This window comes from Anolis carolinensis, chromosome 2 (assembly GCF_035594765.1).
Source record: "Anolis carolinensis isolate JA03-04 chromosome 2, rAnoCar3.1.pri, whole genome shotgun sequence".
NCBI lineage: Eukaryota > Metazoa > Chordata > Lepidosauria > Squamata > Dactyloidae > Anolis > Anolis carolinensis.
Genome location: NC_085842.1, coordinates 98,819,542 through 98,836,913, shown reverse-complemented (window position 1 = coordinate 98,836,913; position 17,372 = coordinate 98,819,542). Strand labels below are relative to the sequence as shown.

At 41.7% G+C, this 17,372-nt stretch overlaps 1 protein-coding gene and 1 long non-coding RNA gene across 2 annotated transcripts in view; one reads left to right on the top strand and one right to left on the bottom strand.

Moving 5' to 3' along the window:
- The window catches only part of cdx1 (caudal type homeobox 1), a 55,870-nt gene extending 52,051 nt beyond the window's left edge, over positions 1 to 3,819 (top strand). Inside the window, exon 3 of the mRNA XM_062970284.1 lies at positions 1,865 to 3,819. Within this exon, the coding sequence (XP_062826354.1) occupies positions 1,865 to 2,068 (204 nt within the window). The 3' untranslated portion in view covers positions 2,069 to 3,819. The remainder of the gene's footprint in view (positions 1 to 1,864) is intronic.
- The window catches only part of LOC134296146 (uncharacterized), a 63,377-nt gene that overhangs the window by 44,394 nt on the left and 1,611 nt on the right, over positions 1 to 17,372 (bottom strand). The window lies entirely within an intron of this gene.

Sequence of the window (17,372 nt, the reverse complement as noted above, 5' to 3'; positions counted from 1 at the left end):
TACTTGAAACAAGGCTTGAACGTGGAACAAGGTAACTAAGAACAAGAACAAGGTCCGTGGAATAACTTGGTAAAATCCGTGAAACAAGGCAAGGATTAGTCCTGGGAAACAAGGCAAAGTCCGTAGGTAAACAAAGGCTGGGAAGCAAGGCGAAGGCTGGATAGCAAGGCAAGGCTTGAGCTGAAGCGAGGCTTGAATCGGAGCGCGCTGTCCAGACACGACTCGCTCCGTGGGCTGACGAATTGACTCCGCGAAGTTGCTACGCGGGCAAAACACCTATATAGAGTCCAACTTTCTCACCAAAGCGGTTCTCTGGGAATCAGAAACGAAAGCTAAACTCTGAGACCAGATGTTAAACTCCTCAAAGATTCTCACGAGAACCAGTGTTAATTGGCAACATTCTTAGCTGCTATCCTCGCACTCCTGCGCGAAGCTGAATCCAAACTTCTCTGTTGTTTACAAAACTCCCGGCGCAAGAACACGGGAGAAGAAGGCTCTGGGGTTGTTTGACATACTTCTGGGGCACAACTTTCTTGCAGGTGCAAGGTTCCCAGATCTGCCTGGGAAAGATCAGGCTGAGAGGAATCCAGTTCAGACTGGGAAGGTAAAAAACCCAAGTTTTCATCTTCATCAGGAATTGCAATGTCCTGAGCAGGACTACAAGGCCCATGGTTCATCACAAGGCCGCGGTCGCGCGGCCTGGAGAGACTTTCCCGCCGCTTCCTGGCCGGCTGGTCTGGGCCAGGGCGCACAGGGTGGGAGGTGGGGCCCCGTCTTGGCGGAGCCCCGCCTCCCGCCCCGGGTGCCCTGGCCCCGCCTCCCATGCTGTGTGAGAGGCGGGGTCAGGGCGAGCAGTGCAGGAGGCGAGGCCAGGGCACGGGAGGCGGGGCCAGGTTTGGCCATTCCCCGCCTCCCGCGTCGCATGGCCACGCCTCCCACAGCACGGGGGGGGCACAATTTTTACCCCCCGCTTAATATTTAAAATTTTCTCGGGCCGGCCCTGCCCACAGGCAATCATGTACCTTCTCCTGTAGGTACATGATCATCTTTTTGTGCTGATGTATCATCTCAAGACTCTTCAATAACAAAGATAAGGTCACTGGGTTATTTTTTTTGGGGGGGGAGTGAAGAATGAGTACATGACTATGTATTTAATCATTCTCAGCAATAATCTTTAGTGCAAGACCAACTCAGGAGATAGGAAGTATGAGCACTCACTATAGTATAAACCCCTTATCCATGGATTCAAAAGCCACAGTTTCACTTACCCACACTCCCAAAAATATTTTCCCTCCCTGGGAAGTGTTTGTGCGTCTTTCTGGGTCCTCCAGTGTTTCTGCCCACATGTATAATTGGAATATAAGATTTACTATTATTCATGGGTCCCAAAAATATTTTCCTTCCCTGGGAAGTGTTTGTGGGTCTTTCTGGGTCCTCCAGTGTTACTGCCCGCATGTATAATTGGAATATAAAGTTTACTATTATTCATGAGTTCAGGTATTCATGGAGGGTCTTGGAACATATCCTGCATGGATATATGGATATGCGGGTTGTAATATGCCAGGAAAAAAGGTATCAGGAAGAACAACCCATCCAAATACAATCTAACAGTTGCTTTATTAGTTCGGATTCTTTCCCTGCCCTGCCTTTGACAAAACCAAGTCACTCATATGTTGAATCTTGCCTTCCTCCTTCCTGCTCCTAATTTCCTCTCATCTGTACATTTCCTGGCCACTGTATGCTTCATCACTCTCAACTTTTTTTCACTTGATCAACCTCATCTTCTCTCCTCTGACTCCCCGTCCTTATCTTGTTCATGCTTAATTTTACTTCTGCTTGGTTTCTCCTGCCTTTGTTTCTGCAGGTGAAAATATGGTTCCAGAATCGGAGAGCAAAGGAGAGGAAAGTGAACAAGAAAAAGATGCAGCAGCAGACTCAGCCTGCCAGTACCACCACTCCCACCCCACCAGCAGTTGGCACACCAGGTCCAATTGGAGGCATCTGCAGCAGTACCACCAACCTAGTTTCCTCATCTCCAATGACTATCAAGGAAGAATTTCTGCCTTAAGTTGAGCCCTTCAATTTGACCTGCAGATAAACTTATGTAGAAAAAAGTATGGATCGATCCTGAGAACTAAACTAGTTGGCAGGTTCTTGAGACCCAGCAAGAATGCAGTCACTGCTAAACCAATGAAATCACTTCGTTTACACCCAGTGTGTTATTGGTATAATACCACTTGGAAAAATATTTTTATTAACTCATTCATAAGGATGAATTTTTATTTTACTTAAAGAAGGGATTTGCTGCTTGGATAGTTAGCCATGGGAGGAAACAGGAAGAAATAGACAACCAGGGCTTACAAGAATTGTTCCAGGATCATGTCTAGCCTGGACTATAGTCAGCATTCAGACCTGGATCATAAGGGAAGAGCCAGGATTGAGTTTGTGAGGACAACCATTCCCAACAATATCGCATCCATAAAGGAAACTTGGCTGGATCACACAAGAGGCCAAGCTTGAGTCGTTCTGGTATTTGTATATTAGGAGCTAAGGTCAATAAAATGAGGTCCAGTAGGTAAGAGCAAAACACAACAGAAGTGGTTATAACCTGACTATATGCAAGTTATGAGGAGAGGGAAGTAGTCCTGAATAAGACAACAAAGCAGGCTGACATGCAGCATGTTTTTTTAATAGTAAAAATTAAGAATTTTAATAGTCCATATATTACACACAGAATAACATTTTAGCAGTCTCAAGTACAAACATGGCTCACTTTCTATGAGAGCTTGGAAATGTTACTTTTTGAACTGTTGCTCCCAGAACATCTAGTCACAGCATAACAATTTTAAACTGATTCCTAGAGGTGGAACACTAGAACGTAGGACAACCGTGTAGTCATTTACAGGCTTCTGTTCACCCTTTTTGTTTGTATCATGGCTCTTCACGATGTTTAATATGCTGAGGAGATTATATCCCAACAAGTCCCATCCTGATTTACTGTATTGGTCTATACTTGCATTTTGATATATAGGCTTGCTTTCAAATAATTCAGATGAGCAATGATAATTTTCCAGCATGACCAGTGTGCCAGGATTCTAGGAACTGAAATCCCAAACATCTGAAGAACCAAAGGCTGAGAATTCCTCCCTGGGGTGAGTGGGTGGGTGGGTGGCTTAGAAACATTAAAAATGCTTACAAGGGCTTCCTGCACACAGCCTTAAGTGCATGGTTAGCAATGCACTTATTGTATTAACCGCACAAACAGACTAGACAACACTCATGTACTTCATAGGATATATCCGACACTGGAAACACAGATCACACTATACGTGCCTTTTACCCATCCTCTGGCTTGCAACAGCTTTCAGGGATCTGAGACAGAAATAGGTCTTTCTATTATCTATTATCTCATGTTCTTTACTAGATATGCCTGAGCCAAACCTGGGTTATTTGGCATATAAAAACACATTTTATCATTGAGCTACCAATGTCTTTTCTGCACTGCTGTAATGGAGTCAGGACTTTCTAGGGCAGTGCCAAATGTTGCCTATTGCTCTACACTTTCTTAGACTTTTCTATTCTCTCTGAGTTTAGCTGAAATTCTCAAAGAGAGGTGGATAGTGGATATTCTGTAGCTTCAGACTTCAGCACCTAAATGGTTGAAAATGGGAAGGAATCATGAAAACACAAATGAAGTAACTGATCTTTTTTTTTTAAAAGGATCCACTCATAACTGGAAGGGACTGAAGTGGGAATTTGGAGCACACATGTCTTGTATTTGTAGCACTAACAGAAGCAAATAAAATCATTCAAGAGAAATTGAAATTTTCCCTTTTCATTTTGACTATGTTTCTTCCTTTGACTTGCCACAAAACTGATGGACCTTTCCCAGTTTGAAAATAAGTCATTCAGTCTGCATGATTTGGTGTTGGATGTGCTCTGTCAATCTAGAAAGCCAAAGCAGGGAGGGAGGGTTGAAGTTCATTTCTGTCTTGTTGAAGACCTTAACCACATGGATATTTCCAGCCCACACCTCTGATGCATATTTGGCTTTTTACTAGTAGTTCTTCTTCTCTCTCTAAGAAGATATTTATCTTTCCTGACACTATCACCTGTGACAGCCCGGAAAATGCACAGCAATGCAAAAATATTGATGTTTGCAATTATGCTATTTTTAAACTAATATTTTAAAGTCCCTTTAAAATTGTTTTGATATATTAATTATTCTTTCATCTTTTCTTAAAATGTCAAAGGTTTGTGATTTCCACAGTATGAATTTGGAGGCAGACAACCTACAAAAAATATTAGTCTTTTATGTACAATGAAATCCATAGAACAGTGATATCTTTATTTGGTCAATTTAAAAAACACAAAACATTTTGCATGCAAGGAACTAAATCCTGTCTGAACTTGGAAGCTATGCAGGGTCAGCACTAATTAGTACTTGGATGGGGAACTGGATTGGTTGTAAGAGTTGTAGTCTTCCAAAAGGAACTTTTCTAGGACTCAATTCTGAGGTTGTCCTTGTTCATTATGCCCACACTGCATCTCCATGAATCTGTGATGTTGAAAAAATTACTACTGTATTTGGTGCTTCAAAATTGCTTTTGGGCAGAAGCTTCCTTTTATATTGCTACCTGGCCAAGGAATGAACCAAGGGAAGGGGGAAGATATTTTCAACCAGGTTTGACCTTTCAGTAGCCCTGCTCTCACAATTCTACCTGGAAGCTGGTGTACCTTTGCACAGTGTTCTCCTGTCCAGCTTGAGGCCTTTTGAAATGGTAGATTCCAGAATGATAATCTAAATCCTTTTTAAAATGTTAAACATTTATGGTTACCTAACTTGTAATTCAGTATAAACTCGATTACTGCTATCCCTTTCTAGTTGTTCAGCTCTAGTCAACAGAGGTTTATGCTAATAGCACTATAAAGGGATTTGACATGTTGGGTTGTTGCTACTATGGTCTTTAATCTTCTGTCTCATTTATAGCCTTTTAAAATTGCAATTTTTTTTCTTTTCCCTTCACTTCTTCCATTTTCTGTTGCATCTCAGAACAGAATTTGGCTGCTATTAGAAGCCAGGAAAGATGTATTTCTTCAGATCTGCATAGAGGGTGGTGGTGGTTGCTTGTGTGTTGATGGGTGAGTGTTGCTTCATGCTAAACATAACCACAGTTGTTAAACTAGAAAAGGATTCGGTCTTAATCTCACCATGTATCATTTATCTGATTTGTTGGAATTCTGATGCTAAACCCCTCCCGGTCTGAAGCAACTTCATGTCTCCTGGGTGATGGAGGCTTCTAGGTGAAGGTCTACCACAGGGCTACCAATCAAATAACATTGCACTGTCGGTCAATTTTGCCTTCAATGTTTATTTTTTTATTTTTGTAAGAAGAAAGACAGACGCAGCAGTGGGAAACCATGGGTCAGAAGTGGAAGAAAATATCACCTGGACTTTCGGTAAAATTCCAGCTTTGACATAGGATGGAAATACCTATGCATGAAGTAGAGCAGAGATTGATTTGGGAGTAAAATTTGACTTGTGGAGGCACACTACTGTGAGAAATGTATTTGCTCATTCACTCTCTAAACTGGAAAAGTGGATCTTCCAGCTGGGCGGAACAGAAAATCCTTCGCAAAGCAAGGCACAATGTCTTGTTTTAGAGGACAGCTGTTGTTCCAGGAGTGGGCTGGGGGCTGAAAAATGTGAAGTAGACTACCAAGAATTTGTAGACAATATCTTGCCTATGATACTGTGTATTTCCCATACAGTCGCACCGAGGATCCTCCTTTAACATTACACCAGTCCTTTCCTAGCCCTGTGATTCTATGGAGGGTATCACTGGTCCATGTTTCCCTATCACCTGGTTTGCTCCTTCAGAATTCTGGGAAATGTAGTTTAGGGTGGAGCCTTTGGAATTCTCAGCCAGAGAGGTTCTCAGCTTCCCTAAACTACATTTCCCAGAATTCTGAAGGAGTAAACCGAGCAATAGGAAAATGTGGACCTGCACTTCAGAACTCTAATGTGATATCGTCCTATTAACACAACACTCTTATGTTGGGCTAGAGAGGTGGGTCATCTGGCCCAGAATAGTGCCTTTGTAGCCAAGAAAAAGCACCTGCTACAGAGAAAATGAAACAGGTTAGAGTGCCTATCCCTTTATTACTCATTCTCATCTTCTGGAATCTATGTAAGATCTACCTAAGAATGGACATAATAATATTTGTCGTGATGATTAATGAGGCAATTTCTTATAATTTTGTGGAATCTTTCTTTAAGGTAAATCACAAGTTCTACTCAAACTCATGTGGCAATAAGTTACACAGTTTCATTTCATATTGTGTGAAAAGTTATAGTCTTGTATTTGCAAAGTAGTTTCCTGTTAATTTCACTAGATGGTAAATCTGGAAAATAATAATCATTCCCTTACATGCTGTGAAGATGTGCCCATCATCTATTCCTAAGCCCTTTGCCTTGGGGCTTCCTACAGGGAGCTCTTCTGGCCTATTGTAAATCTATAATCTTAATGCTGGGGGCAGCTGAGGGAAGCAAGGGTTGGGAGGGGCTTGCTTTCCTAGGCCAAAGACCAAGGCCAGCAAGCCATAAACTATCAGTTACTCGGAGCTTCTAATCTTGGTTTATGGCTGTCCGTGGGCTGACGAACCTCCCATCCAAGAACAACAAACACAGAAGCAAAACATGCAATAGTACATGGACAGCTGCTGGTGGTACTTTTGAAATTGCTTAGGAAATAGCTTAGAGAAAAAGAACAGGGCATATTGCTCTGCTAAGTCTCTCTTCGACTTGCAAAAGTGTCTTTGAAGGTGGCAGGTGGATGGTCTGGAATCCCCTTAGAGACTTACAGCATTGTTACACTATCTAAAGCAAAACATTCTGGATGACAAATCCTCACTTTTGTCAGATAGTCATAATCATAGAATCATAGAATCATAGAATAGTAGAGTTGGAAGAGACCACATGGGCCATCTAGTCCAACCCCCTGCTAAGAAGCAGGAAATCGCATTCAAAGCACCCCCGACAGATGGCCATCCAGCCTCTGCTTAAAAGCCTCCAAGGAAGGAGCCTCCACCACGGCCCCGGGGAGAGAGTTCCACTGTCGAACAGCTCTCACAGTGAGGAAGTTCTTCCTGATGTTCAGGTGGAATCTCCTTTCCTGTAGTTTGAAGCCATTGTTCCGTGTCCTAGTCTGCAGGGCAGCAGAAAACAAGCTTGCTCCCTCCTCCCTATGACTTCCCCTCACGTATTTGTACATGGCTATCATGTCTCCTCTCAGCCTTCTCTTCTGCAGGCTAAACATGCCCAGCTCTTTAAGCCGCTCCTCATAGGGCTTGTTCTCCAGACCCTTAATCATTTTAGTCGCCCTCCTCTGGACGCTTTCCAGCTTGTCAACATCTCCCTTCAACTGTGGTGCCCAAAATTGGACACAGTATTCCAGGTGTGGTCTGACCAAGGCAGAATAGAGGGGGAGCATGACTTCCCTGGATCTAGACGCTATTCCCCTATTGATGCAGGCCAGAATCCCATTGGCTTTTTTAGCAGCCGCATCACATTGTTGGCTCATGTTTAACTTGTTGTCCACGAGGACTCCAAGGTCTTTTTCGCACACACTGCTGTCAAGCCAGGCGTCCCCCATTCTGTATCTTTGATTTCCATTTTTTCTGCCGAAGTGAAGTATCTTGCATTTGTCCCTGTTGAACTTCATTTTGTTAGTTTTGGCCCATCTCTCTAGTCTGTCAAGATCGTTTTGAATTCTGCTCCTGTCTTCTGGAGTGTTAGCTATCCCTCCCAGTTTTGTGTCGTCTGCAAACTTGGTGATCGTGCCTTCTAACCCTTCGTCTAAGTCGTTAATAAAGATGTTGAACAGAACCGGGCCCAGGACGGAGCCCTGCGGCACTCCACTTGTCACTTCTTTCCATGATGAAGACGACGCATTGGTGAGCACCCTTTGGGTTCGTTCGCTTAGCCAATTACAGATCCACCTAACCGTAGTTTTGTCTAGCCCACATTTTACTAGTTTGTTTGCCAGAAGGTCGTGGGGGACTTTGTCGAAGGCCTTACTGAAATCCAGGTACGCTACATCCACAGCATTCCCTGTATCGACCCAACTCGTAACTCTATCGAAAAAAGAGATCAGATTAGTCTGGCATGACTTGTTTTTGGTAAATCCGTGTTGACTATTAGCAATGACCGCATTTGTTTCTAAGTGTTCGCAGACCACTTCCTTAATGATCTTTTCCAGAATTTTGCCTGGTATTGATGTGAGGCTGACCGGACGGTAATTGTTTGGGTCGTTCTTTTTTTCCTTCTTGAAGATAGGGACCACATTCGCCCTCCTCCAATCTGCTGGGACTTCTCCCGTTCTCCAAGAACTCTCGAAGATAATTGCCAGTGGTTCTGAAATAACTTCCGCTAGTTCCTTCAGTACTCTTGGGTGTAGCTGATCTGGCCCTGGGGACTTGAATTCGTTTAGAGGGGCCAAGTGTTCCTGGACAACTTGTTTCCCTATTTGGGGTTGGATTTCCCCCAATCCTTCGTTCATTCCGTGTTGCTGAGGTTGAAGATGGCTTTCTTTTTCTGAGAAGACTGAGGCAAAGAAGGCATTAAGTAGTTCTGCCTTTTCCCTGTCCCCTGTCGCCATCACCCCATCTTCTCCTTGCAATGGCCCTATCGCCTCCTTTTTCTTCCTTTTTCTACCAACGTAAGCAAAAAAGCCTTTTTTGTTGTTTTTTATGTCCCTGGCAAGCCTGAGCTCATTTTGCGCTTTAGCCTTGCGAACCTTTTCCCTACAGGTGTTGGCTATACGTTTGAATTCTTCTTTGGTGATTTCTCCCCTTTTCCACTTCTTGTGCATGTCACTTTTGAGCTTTAGCTCAGTTAGAAGTTCTTTGGACATCCATTCTGGCTTCTTTGCACTTGCCTTATTTTTCTTCTTTGTTGGCACTGTTTGCATTTGCGCCTTGAGTATTTCACTTTTGAAAAACTCCCATCCATCCTTAACTCCCTTGTTTTTTAATATCGGTGTCCATGGAATGCCGCTCAGTAATTCCTTCATTTTTTGGAAGTCAGCTCTCTTAAAGTCCAGAATGCGTGTTTGACTTGTCTTAGTTTCAGCAGTCCTTTGTATTGCAAACTGCAGGAGCACATGGTCACTTGCCCCTAAGGATCCAACCACTTCAACTGTATTGATCAGGTCTTCCACATTTGTTAAGATTAGATCAAGAGTTGCTGATCCCCTTGTTGCCTCTTCTACCTTCTGGACCATAAAATTATCTGCAAGGCAAGTGAGGAATTTGTTGGACTTTGTACTCTTGGCTGAGTTTGTTTTCCAGCAGATACTCAGCCAAGAGTACAATCACAACATCTCAGAGAGACTAGGAAATGGGTGTAATTCTTGGAAGGAGAAAAAGTGCATGAACAAATCCAATGTTCATTTTTTCTTTCATTACCATTCAGTTTATCCAGCCAGAGCCAATGTCCTTGCAACAACTGAGCAGTATCACTTGCTCTTTCTACTATAAGTACACATGCTGTATGACTTTTCTCCAAAATTTGCCATGGCTGCTTTTTGAACTAAAACTAGTAGCATTATAGACCCTGGCTACAACTTGTTGTCGGAAGCAACTTTGCCAAGCTCTGCCTTTTGTTTCAGTAGCAGTTTCTCTCACCAGGTCTACCAGCAGTTATGAAGGTCTGTGAAGAAGCAAGGAGCTAAGCAAAGCGCACACATTGGTAGCTTTTTTTTAACAAAAGAAAGAAATAAGCTATGTATAAAAGATGTTTACCTATGATGAACATAACATGCCCCTTGACCAGATTGATTTTTCCTTGATCCCCTCATGTTCCTTCAAATCCCTCTTTCCTGTGGCAAGTGCAAAAACGTTTCTGAGAGAAATATTAGAGGGGTTAAAGCCCCATAAAGTACCAAGCTTTGGATTGTATGTCAAGTATTCTCTTATGCTGATGTCAAAGGCCACGTCCTGCTCTCTCTCTCCTGCTCTTTCAAAACCTGGGTGCAGCAAAGCAGTGCTGTGATGCTGTCTGGTTGACAAACATATCAGCTGAGCTATACAAGCAAGAGCCTATCTCTCTTTCGGTCTCAGCCTCTCTCACTCACAAACAATGTCTTCAAAGGCTATGTGACCCTGGTCAGCAACTAATTTTTAACAGCAGGAGCCATATTTTTAAGTAAGTTAGTTCTAGAAGTCCAACCTTGTTAGTTTCAATGATCCACATAAGCTGATACAGAGGGAAAGTACTTTTTCGATGCACATATACACTGTCTGCTGGAGTAAAGAAAAACTGGCTTTCTAGCAACACACTATTGCTTGTGTTTGGACTTATCCATGTTGTTGTTGTTGTTGTTGTTGTTGTTGTTGTTGTTGTTGTTGTTGTTGCTGCTGCTGCTGCTGCTGTTGCTGTGTGTGCTTTCAAGTCATTTCCAATTTATGGCATAACAGGATTTTCTGTGGCTGAAGTTATCCAGTGAGTTTCCATGGCCAAGTGGGAAACTGGACCTTGGTCTCTAAAGTTGTAGTCCAGTGCTCAAATCACTATACCACACTGACTCTTGAGCAGCAGCTGTATTAGATGAAAACTCAGCATTGTCTCACTCTTCACATTGCTGATGTGGGTAGGTAAACCTTTAGCCATGCTATCCAGTTTCTGCATTCATCATCCCCATATTTATCTGCATGCTACCTTTTCTTCAAAACTGAGACTCAAAGCAGTTATAACATCTTTTTAACCAACTTGAAGACTGGGTTGCTGACCTGAAGGTTGCTGGTTTGAATCCAACCCGAGGAGAGCGAGGATAAGCTCCCTCTGTCAGCTCCAGCTCCCCAGGTGGGGACATGAGAGAAACCTCCCACAAGGATGGTAAAAACATCAAATACATCAGGACATCCCCTGGGCAACGTCCTTGCAGATGACCAATTCTCTCACACCAGAAGCGACGTGCAGTTTATCAAGTCACTCATGATACGAAAAAGATCCATACAAAACACAGCTTTCTGTAAAAAGTACATTTCCCACATCTGTGTATTTTTAGTATGCAACTTTCCCTAACATGCACATTTTTCCATACAGATTTCAGCAATGCAAATTTCAGAGAAGGCTTTAAGAACAAGGGTTATGCTTGCTGATGGGGTTTCTTTGTCAGCCATGGCTCCTTTATTTGTATGATCTATTTTTTAATCTTTCTTCTCATGGAGACAGTTAGGTGTGCTAATGAATTACTTGTATTATAATAGAAAATGCTAATCGATGCATATTTTGTTTAAGTTAATAAATAAAACATTTCTATACATTGAAAAAATAAAAATACCAGTCTATATGAGTTAATATATGTATATGCAAGAGCCCATGAGCAGGATGGAAAGTAATACAGTAGAGTCTCACTTATCCAACATAATCGGGCCGGCAGAACGTTGGATAAGCGAATATGTTGGATAATAAGGAAGGATTAAGGAAAAGCCTATTAAATATCAAATTAGGTTATGATTTTACAAATTAAGCACCAAAACATCATGTTATAAAACAAATTTGACAGAAAAAGTAGTTCAATACGCAGTAATGCTATGTAGTAATTACTGTATTTACAAATTTAGCTAAAATACCACGACGTATTGAAAACATTGACTACAAAAATGCGTTGGATAATCCAGAACGATGGATAAGTGAGTGTTGGATAAATGAGACTCTACTGTACTTCCACTCTGTTTCTCATGCATACACACACAAGATGCAGCCATCCATTTGTTTTGGACTCCAGCTCTCAGAATTCCTCACTGTCGTTGATGGCTGCTAGGAATTACAGCACAGCAATACTAAGAGCACCACATTTTGCTATGTTCTTGGTGGTATAAAGATAACTCTGATAACAAGAACAGCAGAGAGGATATCATCATTATAGGTTTCAACATACCACAACACCAACAATTCAGTGACATGAAAGGGGAAACTTGAACAAGCTAAGGTAGCTCACAAAGAGATTTCGCTCCTGCCATATACTGAGAAAATTAACTTCCCATCGAAACCTGGCCAGCCTCCTGCCTGTTTGCACAGCAGGGTAAAAGTCCAGGGAGTTGTAGGTTGGTCTTCACAGTTCCCGCAAAGCATATGTGCAGAGCGAGCAGGAGATGACGAGAAGCAGTCATAAATGTGCCCTCCATCTGTCCCCACCCTCCTCTGGTAAGACATGACACGGGCTCCAATGTTTTCTCCCACCATCATCTTCCCGTGAGACATGCATGCACTTTCTGGCATTTACTGGGGCCATTTCCCGCACACTCTTTCTCCCACTTCAAGGAATGGAGAGCAGACCCATGGATAGTACCCAACACTGTTACTTCAGCACTGATCCCAAAGGATGAACACATGACTGTTTTCCCCTGCCTTGAACCTACTCGAAGTTATCATCCAAAAATTCCAAGCTCTTGTCTGTTGCTGTTATTGCTGCTGCTTTACAATTCCACAGGGCATTATTCCTCCTGCATACCTTCGTGGCTCTTTCATGTTTTAAGCCTTGCACTCACATTGGATGAATAAGTAGACAAGAAGATGCTGATTTATGATCTATGTACCCGGGGGTTTTGGGTCTTGGAGATGGACCTTCCTCAACACTGATGTTGTGTCACTATTTAAAAGCCCAGGGCCCTTTCAGACAGGCCTTATATCCCAGGATCTGTTCCTAGGTTTTCTGTTTATTTCAGATTATCTAACAGTGTGAATTCATATTAAACTCAGTTTAAAGCACAAAACCTGGGATCCGATCCTGGAATATTGGGCCTGTCTGGAAAGGCACCCAGAAAATGTTAGGAATTGAACTTGGAATCAATTACAAGAAGAACATGTTTTTTACCACTGGACTGTTTCAAACAAGGAAGAGCATAATGTGGCTGAATATAGAGGTTCCCAGCTCTGGGAGTAACAATTTATGTGATGTCTTATGCATAGTTTTTTTTTCTAACAGAACCAGTGATTGAGGCTAAACCAGAAGTTCAGAAAACTAGCAGTCATCAAACACTACAGGCATTCTATATTGCAGCAAAAATGGTTAAACTATTTAGCCATATCTTCCACTGAGCATGAGATGGCAAGGAAAAATGACTCTTGGGAGCTAATTCATACTTTAGTTATGAAAAAGACAAGAAAAGTAAAGCTATATATTTAATTGGTTTGTTTGCATTGATCTATTAGAATTTTAAAAATGACAGGATAAACTGTAACTTTGAATTATTTTTAAAGAGTGTTTTATTTTAATGATTTTATTCACATGAGTGTGGCCTGATGTATGATACACATTTAAAAATGCATTTATCAATAACCAAAGCAATTAAAAAACAGAAAAATTGCAATTGTAGTTCAATAAAAAACAGAGGTTGTCAGAAATTTAGACTATGTAACAGAAAATGAAAAAATAAAATTATTATTTTCATAGTTCATACAATTGTATGTATGGGATTATGATGTCAATATAGTCATGTGTTACATGTTTTTACCACCTTGGTTTGCCTTTAAATTCCAGTGAGTAAAGAAACTTTTCTAGGGAAATGCAATAAAATACAAAACACTAAAAGGAAATATAATTTTATTTGGTCTCCTTAAAAATGGGAAAAAATTATGCAGCTTTCAAAGCTTCACTGGCTTTTTCATCAGATAAAGATGTAAAAAAATCATACAGAAGACCCACTAGATTTGGATCCAATGCCAACAGTCAACATACTGTACAGTAAAGCCCCCATCTCTCATCTGATACAGTTGCTAGAGTTGTTTCACCTACTTATATCTAGTAATGCAAGTGAGCATGTGCAGAGTGCTTTTTATATCACTATAGCCAATTATAAATTCAGGGTCATCCCAGACGCTAGGAATAGGCCCTGGTAATGTCATTAATACCAAATTTATTTCTTTATTTATTTATTTACATCACTTTTACCCCGCCTTTCTCTCTGAGGAGACTCAAAGTGGCTTACAGTAAATAGGCAAAAATTCAATGTCTAAAACAATGTAAAAACAACAATTCATAAAAAACAATCTACAAAACAACAGTTCATATACAATTAAATTAGTTTAAGGGGCTGTTTCTAAATCAAGATGAAATGAGAGGAGATTCTTCCTCCTTTAATGAAGAAGGTAGGATAAGGGCCATTTAATCTGGCCCTTGTGCTTCTGGCTGCAGAGCAGATTGGAGGTTGAGCCCTGGCCCCACAGCATCTGGTACGGAAGAAGGAAGCTGTTCATGGAAATGCATAGTACCCACCTGGAGACTATAAGTTGCAGCAACAAATCCATTAAACTAGGGGTCCCCAAACTTTTTAAACAGGGGACAGTTCACTGTCCCTCAGACTGTTGGAGGGCCAGACTATAGTTTTAAAAAAACCATGAACAAATTCCTATGCACACTGCACATATCTTATTTTGAAGTAAAAAACCAAACGGGAACAAATACAGCCTCAATGTTAATCATCATCATCATCATCATCATCATCATCATCATCATCATCAAAATAATAAAGAGGGTTGCCTTTGTGCACCAAAACATAATCAAATCTCCACTGACGGATAGCCACTCAACAACAACAACAACAATAAAACTACCATAATAATCAGGGTTGGAAGAGACCGCTAGTCCAACCCCCTTCTGCCTTTGAGCCCAAAAGGCTCAAGCAAAGCATCCCCGACAGATGAAAGGCGCACATGGGGCGAGAGAGGAGGGGGGAGAGATGCATGCCTTTCCCTCCTCCCTCACTTTGTATGCACCTTCCCCAACTCCTCCCTCACCCCGCATGCAATTTGTCCCCATGGCAGTGAGGTTTGTCCCCACATGCCTTCCTCCATCGCCGAGGAAGGCATGCACGGGGTGAAGGAAGAGACAGGAAAGGCACATGCGGGGTGAAAGAGGAGGTGGGAAAGGCACACACCTTACCCTCCTCCCTCGCCCCATGTGTGCCTTCCTCCGCCGCGGTGGTGGGACAGGTGCACACAGGGTGAGAGAGGATGGAAAGGCATGCACCTTTCCCTCCTTCTCCTTCGTGCCGCATGCACTGTCCTCAGTGGAGAAGGAGGGAGCCACCACTGCCAGGGGCCAGATAAATGGCTTCAATGGGCCGCATGTGGCCCACGGGCCGTAGTTTGGGGACCCCTGCATTAAATGTTGGAAATTGTTGTAGCAAGCTGATCCTTTTCTAGCTGAGCTAGATATCTGCACACAACTCAAAGGAGATGAAGAATCTGTATCCTTGTCACAGAAAAAACTGGAATAATAATTATTATTATGAGATGATGTGTATAGGGAAGACACAAACACCATGATATCAGTAGTTTTTAAGGAGACATTGCACCTGAACACATGGGCTGAGTTTTTGCATATGCTGAAATGAATGAGTCTCAAAGGTGCTGATAGATTTCCCCCCTCCATTTCTTCCCTATTTTACCATGATTTCAAAAATTAATATCTGCAGAATTTAACCTTTTTTTTCAAACTTCTAGGTATACTAGTTCACATACTCTTATTTCTGCTAAACATGAAGCTCTGTCAATAAATAAATAAATTGAAGTAAGAGTGAGATACAAGAACAGAAATAAACATAATGCACATCGATATAATCATTATTTGGCCAGCAGAGGGAGCAAAGATATTAGGCAATAGGCACTGGCGAAGACAAAAAAAAGGTTGTGTTTTGAGTGTTGATGGTGTTCCCTAAGCCTGCAGCATGCAAGCCTACATTTCTAAGGGACAACGCAATGTGAAATTGTTTAGAAACTTAAGGGAGGAGAAATGTGGAGCCCAAAGAAGCTCAAGCAGATTGGGAAAAAAATAGACAGAAAGAAAGAAAGAAACGAAGGAGGAAGATGAAAGAAAAACATATAATCAGCCACCACTTCCACAATAAATTAGATCAAAGCAAGGGCCTGTTTCATCTCAATTGAAATCATTTGTACACTGAGATGCATACAGCAAGCGCATAATCAACATTATAAATCACTCTATAGTTGATTGTTTGGACTGTAGCTCCCATAATCCCCCAGCTGGTCTGAGCTTGGTCACTACATAGACTTCAGCAAGATGCACTAGGTGGAGTATAAGTAGGGTGGCTACATGAAAAAGAGGACAGGTCTTCTCTCTTCTTGGGTATAGCATGGGAGCCTTGCTAACTGAAATTCCCTCTTTTGCACAACTATTGTTCTAATTTAATGAGACATAAAGTTTTAATCTTGACTTTTGTGGGGTTTTTTGCAGGGGAAGGGGTACATTTTTCAATTCAGTTTGTATTTTTTTTTGGATGTTATACAATTTAAAATAGAAAGCTGCCTTGAATCTCAGATTTGGAAGAAATGTAAGTTATCAAGAAAATTAATATCATTAAGAATGAATAATAACAATGACACAGGAGCCTTGTCACCTTTTTCATGTGGCCATTCTAACCAAGAAGTAGGCAAATAGGAATTCATTACTTGTCATTATAAAGCAGCGGGGAGACAAAATGGGGTGGTCTTTAAAATTTGCAAAGGGACCCAATCTTCAAAAAAAGTCAGTTTTTCGGTTAGTAAAAACATGAGAGACAGAAAAACAGCAGCTGGTGACAATGATGGATTTACTTTTACACCTTTTGTTTAGTGTGAAATAAAAAATTACCCATTACCAAGTTTATAGGAAATGTGTGCTGGGTTTTACCAGTAAAGGAGTGTGTGTTCAGAACTCCATGGATGAAGGTACCTTTTCTCTTCTCTTGATTACATTATGCCCACAGCTTGGGGGAAAAATTAGTTGTACAACCCATGCTGGCTGGATGATTCTGGAAGTGGTCGCTCCAAGAGCGGCTTTTCCAAGCTCATGTCACAATCCTTGGTGTGGACACAATGTAGCTGCATGAACATACAGGGAACATGTGATGTCTCCAACAACAATGAAAATCCATTACAATCCTCACATTCACCACTGAAGAGCATTGATGGTTAGAGTTGAGAACACTGTGTCTGGAAGCAGGCTGCATGATTGATAGCTATGAGACAAGGCACAGCATTAGGGGCTGGCAGAGCTTTTGCTTTAAAGAAGGACTTCAGCCAATCTGAAAACCACACTTTATAATGATGGAACCAGAACAGAAACATAGGCATTCAATTTGCTTTTGCACTTGTTCCACTCTCACACCATGCAATGCCAATAAAAGAAATTCTAAGCCTTTTATATGCTGGTGAACTAGGATATATCCATCATACCAGGAAATAATTTGTTCTGACTGAGGTTGATGGAACCCAACAATATCTAAATGGTTTTCCATCCCTGAAATCCAGCAAAGCCATTCCACCCACCTTTCACCTTTCCCTGTGTTTTAGGAAGTGTCTGTTA